Below are 14,689 nucleotides of genomic sequence, written 5' to 3'. Positions count from 1 at the left end.
TAAGTTAATTGTATACAGCAGCTGTTTATTCCCTCTCTTTTACCCTTTTCTCTTATTGCCAGGGAGCTAAGAAGTGTTTCTTAAGTCAGAGACTTGCATGGGAAAGACAGTTGTCTTCAGGGCCAAAAATATAGTTTTTCTTGCTTGTCTTGGATTATGACCATATGAGACCCTAAGCTTCAAAGGGGAAGTCAGTGTCAGAGAGGAATTGCAATTGCATACCATAGTATGGGAAATCAAGCATCTTTTTTACATAGCATCTGAAAGTATGAGGCATACTCCTAAATGAAATCTTTTGTATGTGTCTTTTGGAAAAATCAGTAGAATGGGTAGCGGTTTGGAAGTGAAAACAGGACTCTTCAGTCTTTTCCTGTCGATGGAATGTCACACTTAAGATAAAACATTTTATCTTTAAGTATATAGTAATTCTACTGAAGAAAATATTAGAGAGACTCTAGAATGTGCATATCATCCTTCTGGGTAAGAGAATTCTTCAAATACCTCAACCACAGAGCAGCATAGTGTAACACTAACGTTAATATATAATTCTGCTCTTCACAGGCTGGTGTGGTTGTTCGTGGATTTTGATTGTTAAGCTCAAGTTACAGTATTTGGTGGGATGTGTATTTTTTGACTATTAAATGCTTGTTTTTCTTCTTCATGTGAGAGTGATAAAAATAGCCTATGAAAGAATCTGTAAACTGAATTTAAAAGGTGACTAATAGTAACACTTCCTTTTATTTGTTTGACAGTCAGGTAATAATACAAATAAAGATTCTTCGAATCAAAAAGCTGAAAGTGGAGCTTTAATAGAAGTTGCTAAATCTAAGATACATCAAGTAAGTGTCTGCATATTATATAAGAACGTCGGTTCAAGTTTTCTTGAAACAGTGCCATCTGCTTCAAATCTAGTTCAGCATGAATTGTGATACTCTGTCTCTCCTTGAATTTCATGTTGTAAAACAAAAGAATGAATTTATCTAACTCCTCCTTTTTGTAAGATCCATGTAGAGGAAAAACTGACCTAACACAGAAGAAAACCCTATTTCAGTCCCTGCAGTTTATCATAATTTTTTTAAACTGCAGTTAGCTGTACTGACTTTATAACTGTTAGGCCTCTAACAGTCTAAAGCTGAGGTTTTATTCCACTGTACTGTTCTGTGGAAAAATATGTGAAGAAACAAAATGCTTCTCTATCGGCATTCACTTATTGGTGTTTTCAGTTTAGTAGGTAAATGTCTGGAATTAAGAGGTTAGATTATTTTAATTAGTTTGTCATTTTAAGTGCTAGTATCTGTGTTTGAATATAGAGTAGCTGTTGACCATTGAACAAAGTGTGCATCTGCTTACTGTAAATACGAAGCCTATAAATTTGTTGTTGAAAGTCTGAACAGGATTTATTTTTTAGGAAGGCTTTTTGAACAGCTTTTTACTACCTATTTTTAAGCTGTATATAAAATACTCTGTACTAAATCTCTACATACAGTTCAACTTGCAGACCTGCACAAGTTGTTGGTTTTTATTTAACAAATTTAATTTTAATTTTTTAACAGTATAAGGTGAGAGCCTATATCCAGATGAAGTCACTAAAAGCATGCAAAAGGGAGATCAAGTCTGTTATGAATACAGCTGGGAATGTAAGTATTCTTAAGGCTATTGTTTTTCTAATCTAGATCTGTTTTCTATCTTAAAACTGTATTTGCTAACTTTCTTTACAAAGAAAAGTCTTATTGAGGATGGATGTCTGAACACTTTATGTAGTCAGTTGGGGTTGTAATCTCTTTTCTGCAAGTGGAATTAATGTAGAATTTTCTTATTTGCGCTGTTTTCAGTTGCTCAGAAAAATGCACTTTATTGTTAACGATACCAAAATAACAGTGAAACACTGTATAATAAAGATGTTCAGTTTTCTTTATAATTTAAGCAGCGCAAAATAAGTTTTAGTTTACTATAAATGTTATGGGTATTACAAACTTTGGATGTCATTGGTGGTTTAAACCAGTTCATAAAAGATTAATTCGGGGATATGCAGGGGTTTGGGTTTTTTCATTTTGTTGAAAATTTTTGGAGGCTTACCTCTTGCTAGAAAGCAGTTTCTTTTTTTATATAGGAATTCTCAACTCAGAATTACGTCCACCATCCCAGATAAGTTCTACATTAACTGAGGAGCAAGGAATGGGAGGAGAGCACTTCCCATTTGTTGCCAGTCTCAAGAGCTGCTAGTTTGACAGAAATCATTCTGGATCATGAGGTCTCTGTTGGCAGACCAGGAAGATGACAGCCCAGGAGGAAGTTGTTGAACTCTGCAGGGAGGGGAAGCATAGGGAGAAGTGTGCTAGAAGACAGGTTGGAGAAAGATACTCTTAAAAAAAAAAAAAAAAAAAAAAAAAAAAAAAAGAGATCCTCTGCACTTAGCCATTGCCATGACAGAGTTCTCTAGAATAATGTTGGGGTTTAGAGCTTAACAAAGAGTATGCATAGTTTTGTAGTTCAGAGGAGGTGAGTGTTAATCAGGTGCTCAACAAAGAAATGCTACTTCTTGAAAGTATTAGGGCCTAAGCCCATGTATTTTTTAAATGACAGCAGAGGCAAGCTGTTTGTGGAGTGATTTAACACTAGCAGTAGAAATCCTAAAACGAGATAATTAACTATTGTTTTCTCCTTCACAGTCAGCTCCTTCTCTCTTTCTTAAGAGCAATTTTGAATATTTGAGGGGCAATTATCGTAAAGCCGTCAAACTTTTAAACAGTGCAAACATTGCTGAACATCCAGGCTTCATGAAAACAGGTAAAATAGAAAACCTTCATCCTGCAAGTTCTTAAATGTGTACTGTAATAGGACTACTTGTTGATATTCATTTTAAGCATATTAATGATTACTTAAGGGAGTAGGCTCTGAATGTCATAGATTTATATGCTGGATATGTTTTCATCTTTCTTGTGCTCCTTCACGTAACACTGTTGTGTTTTTATTGAACGTTTTTCTAGACAATATAGTGATTTTCTATGAAAATGGATTTGTGAAGGTGTAAATGTAGAATTTGCAAGGCTCATATTTGAGTCTCTAAATCAAGACATGAAACAAAAGGCAACATACTAGATCTAGAAATCAGATTTCAGATTGTACTCAGAGAGGAGACTATAGCAGTTATAATGAAGATTGGGGGGGGAAATGCAAATGTTTCATGAAGTGTTAAGGTTTGACTTCTACTGTATGCCATTTTAAGTTACTTTTATATCTAGAAAGTGTATATGTGTAGACATGCACAGAAATGTAACAGCACATAAATGTGTATAATGTTTTAGATATAGTATATAAATAACTTTTATAAATATATATGCTGTGTATATATACCCTCACTGTATATGGTATTATTTAAATATATTTGAAATTTTAGTTGGCTGTTTAAAATATCAATTGAAAAATATGGAAGGTTGTGTCTTGTGTCAGTAGAGAGTTAGGATTTCAAAAAATACTTGTACTCTAAAACTACTGAATTTCTTTACTACTTTGTTCAATGCTGGTTTTGTGATAGTACTTTTAATTTCTTGTGCTGTAAGATCTTTTATCTAGTAGATATTGTTGCATAGATTGCAATTAGATGATAGAAGTCGCAGAGTTAGCCCTCTGAGTAAATTTTTTAAACTTCTGTATTTACAGATAAGTTTCATAGAAAACATTCAAAACACTTGCCATAATGCCTATTCTGGCATATTTTGACACTTCTTTTAGAATTTACTGTAACTTATCTTTCTGACAGCTTTTACGCTTAGAGTTCTCTTTATAACTTAAAAATTTCTGGGAAGTTTTATTTTCATATAACTTTTTGCACTAGCTTTTTTGCACAGTAGAATGTTCACTTAATAGTCTTCCTAGGTTACAATTAAAATAATGTCTGGTTATTTTGTTACTGGTCTTTTTCTTGGTTGTTTGGATTTTTAGAGTGGTGGTGTGGTTTTTTTCTTTTTTATCAGTGGTAACCCTGTAGAGCTGCAGTTAGCAGTAGATAAGTCAAAAGTTTAATTTTCTGTTCTTTATTATTTAGAAGGAACTTCTTTACAGTATTACCTGAACATTATATATTTAGGAAAGAGAGTGCATTTCCTGCTTGTATGGTTAGGTTGACATATTTGTTTATTTTATAAAACTTAGGAAGGTAACATCATTTGAGAATTTCCTTTTTACAAGAGCTGTCTGTTACAAAACTTGAAGCGCTTGCATGCTAAGTTCTATGAAAACCTCCAGGTGAACTTGAATTTGCAATCTGTCACATTTGCTTTATACCTGGCTCTCTTAGAATATGGTGCACAAGATCTGGAAATCTGTGGCTGCTTATACATAGGTCATTTCAGGTCAACTGTCCAAAAGAACTAGAATGGTATACAGCAATGTCGGTTATTAAAATGCTTGTGAGGCAGGGAGTAACTGCATAATCCATGAACATCTTGCTGAAGAACATGTTTAATAGACTACCATAATATGCTGACTCATGAGAGAGCGGTGGGAGCATTTTATGGGCTCAGTGACATTTTTCAGTTTACAAAGACGGTCTTTTCTGTTCTTTCAGGTGAATGCTTAAGGTGTATGTTCTGGAACAATCTTGGCTGCATCCACTTTGCAATGGGAAAGCACAATTTAGGAATTTTTTACTTTAAAAAAGCCTTGCAAGAAAATGATAATGCGTGTGCACAGCTAGGAACGGGCAGCTCAGATCCAGGTAGGACTTTTAAGAGATGAAAATAGATGGTGGAAGAGGGGTGGGTGAATCAAGGAAATGGAGGATAGAAGCTTTCAGTAATTATCAGAAAAATTCCTATTTCATCTTTTTGCAGAGGATAAGATAAGGAGGGTAAGAATTTTGATTGTAACTTGATTTCAGAGTATAGTTGCTGTTGCCAGAAATAGATGATGATAAAATATGTTCTTTTTTTTGCTGTTTTCTTTGATGTGCCATGGGGCTGGGGCAATTACTCCTCTCTCATAGTCCTTGGCCATCAGTCAGGGAGATATGACAAAATAAAGTTTCTGTGACCTATTATGCATCATTAAAGATGTTATTTATAGTCCTGCTGACAGTAGATAGAATCTTCAGGACTTGAAGGATGTGTAGGGTTTTTTTTTATTTTGTTTTGGTTTTAACTTGGAACATACAGAAAATGTGGAGTGCAATACTGTTAAATTAACGTTTGGAAGATGGTGTATTTCTCAAACATTCTTACTGAACAATTTCCAGAGTTGTATGAGAAATGTTCTTCTATTGTTTAGTTTTATGTATAGTTTTATCTGTCTACTTTTGTTGTAAGTATACAAAAGACAAGAAAATAAACATTATAATAAGTTTTCTTGCTTTGATTAATAATACTTAAGGGTTTTTTTTCCTTTTCCAAGTAAATGATTTCATGATGAAGTGATAATTTTTTCCTTTCTTTTTTTCTTTAAAATCTAGTTACTATCACACAGTTTATTGGTTTTCCTATTCCTCCCCTGGCCCTGTACCTAAGTGCAGTCTTAGGTACCAGTGTGAAGACAGAAAATATTTTACGCTTGTTAACAGCAAAGTGGTTTTCTTCTGGAATTTATATGAGTAATAAAGACGTGTATTCTCACAAATATGGGATTGAATGTTATTATATAACATTTGGCTTGAGTGACAAGGAGCTTAAGTGGTTAGCATTTAATGTACTTCAACCTTTATTAAGACTACAATTAATTTGTCTTTGATATCAGCTTTGATGCGGAAGGAATTTATTTACAGAGGGAGGCTAGTGAATTTCTGTGATGAAAGGGATTTTTGGTAGTTTTTGGGTGTTTCCCACAGCTTCCCTCCTCGTCCCAGAGTTATGTTTTCTGCTCTCCTGAGCTGCACATCCAATATGATGTAATCCTTTTCTGCAGGTAAAAAATTTTCAGGGAGACCCATGTGTACGCTACTGACTAACAAACGGTATGAGTTGCTCTACAATTGTGGAATTCAGCTCTTGCATATTGGGAGGCCCTTAGCTGCCTTTGAATGCCTGATTGAGGCAGTCCAGGTTTATCACTCAAACCCTCGTCTTTGGCTGAGAATAGCAGAATGCTGCATTGCTGCCAATAAAGGGGTAAGTAGATTTGCAAATTCCTTATTTTGATTGTAGTTATGAAATACATGTGATCACAGAAAGGAAGAAATAATATCTTGAATTGAACTATGCATTTTAAAGGCCTAATGTTGCAACACCTCTGTGTAAGTCCAGATTAATTATTTTTCTGTATACGTGTGTTTGCATGTTTAATCTGAAGCTGCAACAGGTGGAGGAAAACCACCATAGAAACAGTGTCTTGATACCCAGTGTTTAATTGACTTTTCTAAGATCAGAACAATTAGAGTAGGCTATTCAAAAGATTGGCGTGAGATGAAACAAAAGCACGTAAGTGGCTGTTAGAGCTGCTCTTCCTCAAAGTTACAAGTTTTTTTTCTGGAGAGACTGGTTAAGCATCATTTTGTTTTGGCAATTTACTGTCACACCCCTTTGGCATTCCAACTCATAATCTGAATGGGTAATCCTGAATTCGTTTGAAGCATGTTAGATTTCTCCAAGTCATCTGATGGTTTACCTTACTTTGTCTTGAAATAATTTTAGAAATAAACATAAAGATATTATTTGGAAAGAAACTTGTATTATTCTCTAATGAGGTATCACTTTATAACAGGAAACAGTATGTTCTTTCTGTAGTGAATGCTCTCTACTTAAAATGTAGGTGTCGACATTAATAGTTTGAATTACTATTTATTGATATTTTGTGATGCCTCAGCTTTCCACACGCATTTCACGTTGGTTGAAAAATCTTGGGGTTTATCCATATTTATATATACGTAAAACCCATATAAAATAATACATGGTACATATTGAAAACAAACAACAACAACAAAAAACCAACCTCGCAAGTAATTCGGTCACCTCGCAAGTAATTCTGTCTTTTTTTGTGTGAATGGAAGAATTAAACTTACTCAGGATCTTTTCTCTGTACTCCCTGTACTTCCAAGGATTTCTGTTCCTGGATTGCAGAAATACTAAGGTGAGATTGGAGTCAGTGACCATTTGTAGTGTCTAAGGAAGGAAAATTTTTTTGGCTGTTCTTGAAGGTTTTATATTCACTTTGAGGCTTGATGCACAGAAACAAATCTGATAACTTTTGTTGCTGATACTTTGAGGTGGAAGGGTTGTTTTAATTCTTTTTTCGGAAAATTTTTGACAGAAACATCTTGGATTTTTATGTTTAGACTCTAGGAATTGCTTTACCACTTTTGAAACGATGAGGTTCTATCTTAAATTTTAGTTGGAGTAGTAGGAGAAAACATATATCTATCCAGCAGAGATCCTTTGTCTCTACTTTAAGGCTAGATACTATGGTGTAAAAGGTATGACTGAAAGTATGTTGCTACTGTTTTAGCAGACAGTAAGGTTAGGGTTTTTTATGTTTTAATGAATATGGTTATTGGATCAGACTGGTGAATAATCTTGTTTAAAAACAAAATATAGTGCTGTGTCCTAGAACTTTATTGGAAGATGCAAAGACTCTTGTAGAGGACTACTAAAAGTATTTGGTTAAAGAGAAGCTTCCTTCCTGGGGTGGTGTTAATTAATTACAGTTTTCTTGATGTACAAGTAATATAACCTCCTTTTTTTTAATTCTGTCTACTGTAAATACACTATCCAAATTCAGACATGGCCTCATTTTGTAGGTCTAAACTGGGTGGAGATAATAAGATGTGCTCTGATTTCCACTGAAATCTTTGCATGTGATCTTCCTTCTCTTCATGCAGCCAAAACTCATCTAAAGATTCGTTATTTCCTCACTCAATTGCCACTAGAGGTTGAGAGGGATGAGACTGTAACGTGGCTAGCCTAAAAGTGGCCTAGGCTGAGGAAGCCAAGATCAGCCTTCTCCATCCTGAAGCTGTCACGACCACAGCCACCGACTGGGGAACTGAATCCCTGACTGCTGAGACTTGTTCCTCTGCTGGCAGTTTGTGGAAACGTGCTGACAGCAGACGTATTGCATGTCCTCTGGGGCATTTTGGTTTCAACCTGTTGATCCATGTCTGTTTAGGATAAGCCCGTATGTTAATTCAGAGGGGTGGGGACAGGATCCTTTGTTCTTTTGAACAGAAGGTTGCACCAAAATAGTACATCTGTGAAATTAAGAGATGCTGTACTTGATTCCCTGTTTAACTGTAACTCACCCTTCTTGTGTGTGGGTGGGATGATGTAATCTATAATTACATGATCCCATGCAGCTATCTCCACAGTATGTCCGTTTCACTTGGTGCACAGGATGGGTGGGATTAATTGAACAAACGGCTATATTCACTCTATTATTTTTTCTTCTGACCCTGAATTCTCTGTTTTCCTCTTAGAGTGGCCTCTGTGCCTTTTTTTTACTGCACACTATCTGAATCCTTCCAAATACAAAATCCATAAATTTTCCCTTGGGAATTTCGATGGTGCTCGTTATTTTGGTGTCTGTTTCAGAAAATTTAAGAAATATATTCACAGCTTTATAGCTTTATAGATGAGGTTTGCTTATATCACCATTTCACAGGCACAGCATTGAAGTTTCAAGAGTGTTGGGTCAAAAACGCACTGACTTTGTGTATGTGCTAGCTGTTGTCAGATAGTTCCGAGTTTTATAAAGCACAGTGAGTGCAGGAAGAACAGCTTTCTGATTTCTGCAGTTTTCTGTGTCTCTTCTACTGGTTACAAATCACACATAGATAAAGAAGGTACAGCTGATCACCTCTAATGGAAAGCTGGGTATGGGAGACTGGATTACCATAGGTTTTGTGGCAAAAAACAAAGCTGGGATTCTGTTTACAAGGACAGTGTTTAGCAGTCTGGAAAAAGGAAAGACAGACCCTCATGGTGCACTTCATTTACTACAGACTAGCCAAAGCAGTAGATCATGCCAGGCTCCTGAAGCCTAGCTTTATTCCTCCTACAGTTGTGATGTTCTGTCATATACCAGGGAGCTTGAATTCGGGTCACAAAACCAGCTTGCTGTTTCCTAAATTTGGAATCTTAGGAGAAAAAAATTAACTTTGGATGCTGTTAATATTAAAGATAAAGGGGAATTGTCTTTAAATTATAAGATAGCTTTGCAACATGACAAGTAAGGCACTAAAATCAATAGTGTGTTTAATTTGAACTTGTAACTCAATTTGCAATAATATTCCGTGACATCTAAGTATGAATTCATATTTATTCTCTGAACAGCATACAGAAAAGTAATTTTACTGAAGCGAACTTTCACCCACTTTAGTATTTTAGTTTATAAAATATAGATGGAAGATTATTCTGCCTTTTTTTTAACACCTTTTCTGAAATATGTGCTTCATATCCAAACTCATATGTATTTTTTTTATTTGACGGTAAATGCCATTATAATGTCAATATTCTTTTTCAGAATAGATTCTGATAAATTTTCTGAAAAGTGATAGCTATTTAAAACACAGATTTAGGATAACTTTTTCCTTACAACTGTGACTCTTCGTCACTAACCTTACTTAACATAAAACAAACAAACCCTAGTAAATGTGGTGTAGAGATAATTCTTGGGACTTACAATTAGGATGCTTTAAGTTCATTTGACCCCCAGAATATCTGCATACTCAAAAATCTGTTAAACAAGTTAATTTAATGTGATTTTGCATATGTTGCAGTTCAGCTTCATGCTCCCCATGGAACAGTTTGAGAGCAGCTTTTTCAGAGAGCGTTTTGAATGCTGTATAAGCAGGGGAGAAGACGGCAAGTGTTACAGTGCTAGTTCTGAATATTATTTGTCTGATCGTATGATTTCTTTTTAGATATCCTAGGAATTTTTTTAATGCAACTTGGTTCATTGTTCTTTTGCTTTCGAAACAGAGGAGAAACTAGGTCACTAGGCTATCAGACAAGCTGTCAGAACTAATCTGTGGTTACACTGTGTGCAGTAAAATCCCTGTGCAACACAAAGACAATAGAAGGTGCCTGATCCTTCATGGTACTTAAGATTTAAAACTGTACCCCTATAAACTATTAATTCTTACATTTTAGCAAGGTTCAAAGTCTTCTTCCAGCTTTCACTTATTTTGTCAAGCTCTCATTCAACAGCCTTGATACCTTGATATTTTAGTCCTTTTTTTTTTTCCTTCCTTTTAGACATCAGAACAAGAGACTAAAGGCCTTCCCAGCAAAAAGGGAATTGTGCAATCTATAGTAGGTCAAGGCTACCACCGTAAGATAGTCCTAGCATCCCAGTCAATACAGAATGTTGTTTATAAGTAAGTATGTTTTCCATGGGCTATTTATTTCGTTATCATAGCTTTTAAGGATACGTATCTGTTTATCAGGAGTTTTTAAAACTGTCATGGAATAACTGTTCATTTTGGAATTATTAATGTAGTGAAGAGAGAGACATGCTGAAATGCTTGATGAGTCCTGCTTAAACATCATTTGGATGCCTCTTCTATGATGGCCAGCAGAGGGCTTAACTGTGTATTCATTGTAACTAAGGGGGGCATTAAAGCTTAAAATTGATTTATCTGAAATTTATGTTTCCAGTTAGCTAAAGCTGTCCTCTTTTTCTCACTTAAATATATTTTTTCAGTAATCCACGTTAGAAAATTGTGGGAAGAATCTAGTTGCTCTGTCATAAAACTTGAGGAAGTGAAGTCAAGAAAAACAAGAGAACTTCCTGTAATTCTGTGGTTGGATCTGCTCACTCTATTTGGGCATCGTGGTGTACTTCCCATATATAAGAATAGCAAGATAGATATGTCTTCATAAATTAAATGTGTTATATTAAAACATTATTTAACTTTTTTAGGATAAAATTTTCTCTGCATTCAGATCTTTCTGGAGCTCTGCTTTTATTTTTTAATTTAGTAGGGTTGCTACTCACTGGCTAAATTCTGTGTCTCTTTAAGTGATGGGCAGTCCTCAGCAATACCTGTAGCCAGTATGGAATTTGCAGCGATTTGTCTAAGAAATGCCTTGCTGCTACTGCCAGAAGATCAGCAGGAGCCAAAGCAGGAAAATGGATCTAAAACTAGTAATCAGCTGGGGGGAAATACAGAAAACAGTGAAAGCAGTGAAGCATGCAGGTAAACAAAATTGCATTTCTTTTTGCCCAAAGTAACTCTGGGCTGACAGTCTGTGTCTGTTTGGCCAGCAGAAAAAAATAACGTATTTGTAAATTCTCTTAGTAGTGTTGGGATATCCAAGGAAATTGTTTAGCTGCTCGTTGTTTTAATTGCTGGTATGCTAATTTAAGAACAAAATACTGAGTTGATTCCTACCATTCCTAACAACTTTAATGAATTAGATACTGAAGTTCTTTTTTTCACTGGCCATCTTTTTTCTGTGCTGTGTTTTCCCACACCCTCCTGCTGTGCATATTGGTATTTCTCTAATTGTAAGTGAAGTTTCACATGTTACAGTGATTTTGTGTGTGGGTGCGCACGTGCGCCATGTACTTGATTCAATATATAAATGTCTAGCAACTCAGTTGTAAACAATTCCCCACGGTAAGATTTGACATTCATCAGCCTTAGTATGCTTTGTTGTGTTTGTTTTAGACTAGAAATGGGAAACTAGATTTAGAAGATAAGTAGGAAAGCAGCATGGAGCTATTGCTTAATAAATTACATTTTACAAAAAAGAGTTTAAGAAAAATATCTTTTTTTTTTTTCTTCTCAAAGCTTCAGAAAAAGTAGCTTGTAGACAACGTATGTCAAATGTTAAATAGCAGGAAGGTGTTTTAATATTTTGTGTTGATCCTGATAACATTCCAAACTTCCTTTTGAAGCGTAACTTTGTTGACCATAGCCTGCACCTTTATTAATGACCATTTTGAGAAGGGAAGAGTGACAAGAACTAATCTGGAAAAAGTGGCTATATCAGAACTTGAACTACTTAAAGAGTAATGAAAAACCACAATGTTTTTGTCAGACCCAAGTACAGATAAATTTTAAGAAGATAAGATCCATTTGTCACATGGCAGGATTTATTGCACATACGCTGTGTTGCACAGGCACAAGGTGCATCCTCATATATTCTGAGGTTGCCTGGGGATAGACTAGGGCTGGCGGTTGGTGGCTGTTACTGCTCCAGCAATATTTGAAGGCTGTTCAGTGTAACTGTTTTTTTCCCAATGACAATCTTTTCTGTCAAGTGACCAAATGAATTCTAAAAATCTGGGGGGTGGGGTTGTGGTGTGTGGTTTTGTTTTATTTTTTTTTCTTTTTTTCCTTACCGAGGTTGGAGGTTATGAACTAACTTCTCCTGGTGAGCTGTATGCAGCCCATTGAGATGAAGGTTCTCTGGCTTAAATGGGACTTCAATTTTAAGCTTACGGGGCCCATGGAGGGGCAGTGATAAAAACAAAATGGTGGCCATTACTCAGACAAGACCACCTTTTTTGTTTTGTTGGGGGGGGTAGGTGGGGTGTTGGTTTGTTCTTCTAGGAGTGAGGAAAGGAAAAACCAGATGCTTCTTCAGCTTAAAAAAAAATTTTACAAAAGACTGCCTCATATCTCCCAGTGGTCATTGTCAATTTCAAAATATCCAGCAGCAAAGCAGGCTGTTCTTGAATTTGTGTCACATTCTGAAAGGTTCTCTAAGGATTTGTTCCTTCTGACAAGGGACCCTCTGTGAGAGAACAGTAAAACATATAAGACATTTGAAGAAAATCACACCAATTGAACAGGATGGTTTTGAAGCAAATCCCACTAATTGAGCAAGCTGATTCTGAGGCAGATTCTTCTCTTATTCACAAGAAAACAGTGAATACTTTCAGTGGTTAAGGGTATTTTTTTAATCTAATTTTTGACAAAGGCATGAAGTATATACACTACAACAGTATTGAGTACAGGTTTCCTTGGAATCTTGCTATTTGTTTTGAAGGGCTAAGTTGGAGTTATCTTACCTGTTTGTAATAAACAGATATGAAACTATCAATTAAAAAGTTCTTGTTAAGTGGACAGACTCGGTTTCAATTCAGATTTTTTTTTTTTTAACTCTATTTCTAAACCTTAGTGTCTCTCTCTGCCAAGGTGCAACTGTTAACGTTCTCTTCAGTTCTCATTGCAGAAGGAGGTGCTTTCAGCTTATTGGAAAGCAAAGTTGCATACCTTTTAAACAGAGTGAGCCAAGTGTAATTTTAAGAAAGTGGAATTTTATTTAGGGGGTAAAAAAAAAAAAGACATTTTGAAATAATAATAAAAATTTAGGGCAGCTAGAAGTCTAAAGGAAGCTGTAGCACTTTGTAGGTTATCTTTCTAGAATATTTACGTAATTAGGTTTTAGGATGTCTAGGGAGAGAACTAGTTAACTGCTTTTCTTACAGGCTAAAAGAACAGAGGCTACAAATGCAGCGTGTTCTGTGTCTCTCCAGTTTAAAGTTCTTGTCCTACGCTGAACTTCAAAAATAGCTCAAGGCTGTGGAGAATGTTGGGGGTTGTTTGGACTGTCAATCCTTCCCAGCAAATGTCCCCCTTCTTCCTTCTCAAATAGAACAGTTAGGATAAGAGCATGTGCCTCAATTTCTGCATAGCTTCATTTCCCTGTTCTTTAGGCTATAGAATTTTTGCTGGCCTTTTAAATGGAGTGAATAAATATAAATGCCTATTACACTGAGAATTTTTTAATTATTTACAGTCACTCCTTATAACTAATCTGTTTTTATTCTAGCAATAAAAGTCATGAAGGGGATAAATTCATTGCAGCTCCACCGTCTTCGCCTTTGAAGAAACAGGAATTAGAAAATTTAAGGCAAGTAAATAATATAAAATATTTACCACTATGATTCTGGAGTCATTCCTAGCTTTTTTTTAGTCACTTGCAACATTGAATTGTAGCTATTAATCTAAGGATGTCTTTTTTTCAAATGCGTGTGCTTCCTTTCTTCTGGGCTTTGAATCCAAACAAATAGAAACCATGCAGACTTCAGTTCAGAAGGCAGATCAGTCTGTCTGATCCCACTGTTATAGGCTTGGCATTATATATTGGGCAAAACTAAAAAAAAAGCAAGTCCCATAAACAACAAAGCTAAAACTGACAATGGCTGTTGTGATTGGTGGAAGGAGTGGAAATTATTGTATGGTACCTTTTCCCTTTAAGGCCTTGATAAGGCTAGTTTGGAATTCAGCCCCCACAACATTATATGCTTTGGAAAAAAAAAATGGAAGTGGTAAAAGCAGCTATGCTGCTTTCAAATGAGAACGGTGCTCCTTTCAGGAGTAAATCTGTCATTTGCATAAAATAGAAATAAAAATTGCCTCTGTCCAGGCATTTGACTTCCTCACCATGGAAGAACTTAGGTAAAATTTGACTGTAGATTTTTTTCATGTTCTCAAAGATCCTTAAACTATTTGTTCAGCAGTGTGAGTGCTCTCCAAACAGAGTAACTTCCATGTGTCTAAGTATGTTATCTAGAATCTCTTTACTTTTCCCCAACAAGATAATTAACATTGCCAGCAAATGATAATTTCAGGTGGCTGCCAGTCTGTTGAAAATCACTCTTACTATAAAGCTTGCACCTGTTTAGAAAAAAGAAATCTGTTTTAAATTTTCATTATGGACAAAGCATACAGTAATTTCCCACTTAAACTCTTGGGTAAACACTGTTCCAGTCTAACTGCAGGTAACCTGTGTTTTATAATGACCAGCTT

General features: G+C 35.5%; 1 protein-coding gene across 3 annotated transcripts in view; it reads left to right on the top strand.

The window, feature by feature from the left end:
- The window catches only part of CNOT10 (CCR4-NOT transcription complex subunit 10), a 36,371-nt gene that overhangs the window by 10,735 nt on the left and 10,947 nt on the right, over positions 1-14,689 (top strand). For 2 of the 3 annotated variants that reach the window (XM_052797341.1, XM_052797356.1), the window contains exons 6-13: positions 753-839; positions 1,554-1,637; positions 2,670-2,787; positions 4,568-4,717; positions 5,896-6,098; positions 10,179-10,300; positions 10,946-11,122; positions 13,710-13,790. In XM_052797341.1, the coding sequence (XP_052653301.1) occupies positions 753-839; positions 1,554-1,637; positions 2,670-2,787; positions 4,568-4,717; positions 5,896-6,098; positions 10,179-10,300; positions 10,946-11,122; positions 13,710-13,790 (1,022 nt within the window). The remainder of the gene's footprint in view (positions 1-752; positions 840-1,553; positions 1,638-2,669; positions 2,788-4,567; positions 4,718-5,895; positions 6,099-10,178; positions 10,301-10,945; positions 11,123-13,709; positions 13,791-14,689) is intronic. The other variant, XM_052797350.1, reaches the window with a different exon arrangement.

Source organism: Harpia harpyja, chromosome 1 (genome assembly GCF_026419915.1).
Source record: "Harpia harpyja isolate bHarHar1 chromosome 1, bHarHar1 primary haplotype, whole genome shotgun sequence".
NCBI classification, from domain to species: domain Eukaryota; kingdom Metazoa; phylum Chordata; class Aves; order Accipitriformes; family Accipitridae; genus Harpia; species Harpia harpyja.
This window is presented reverse-complemented; position numbering and strand designations above follow the sequence as displayed.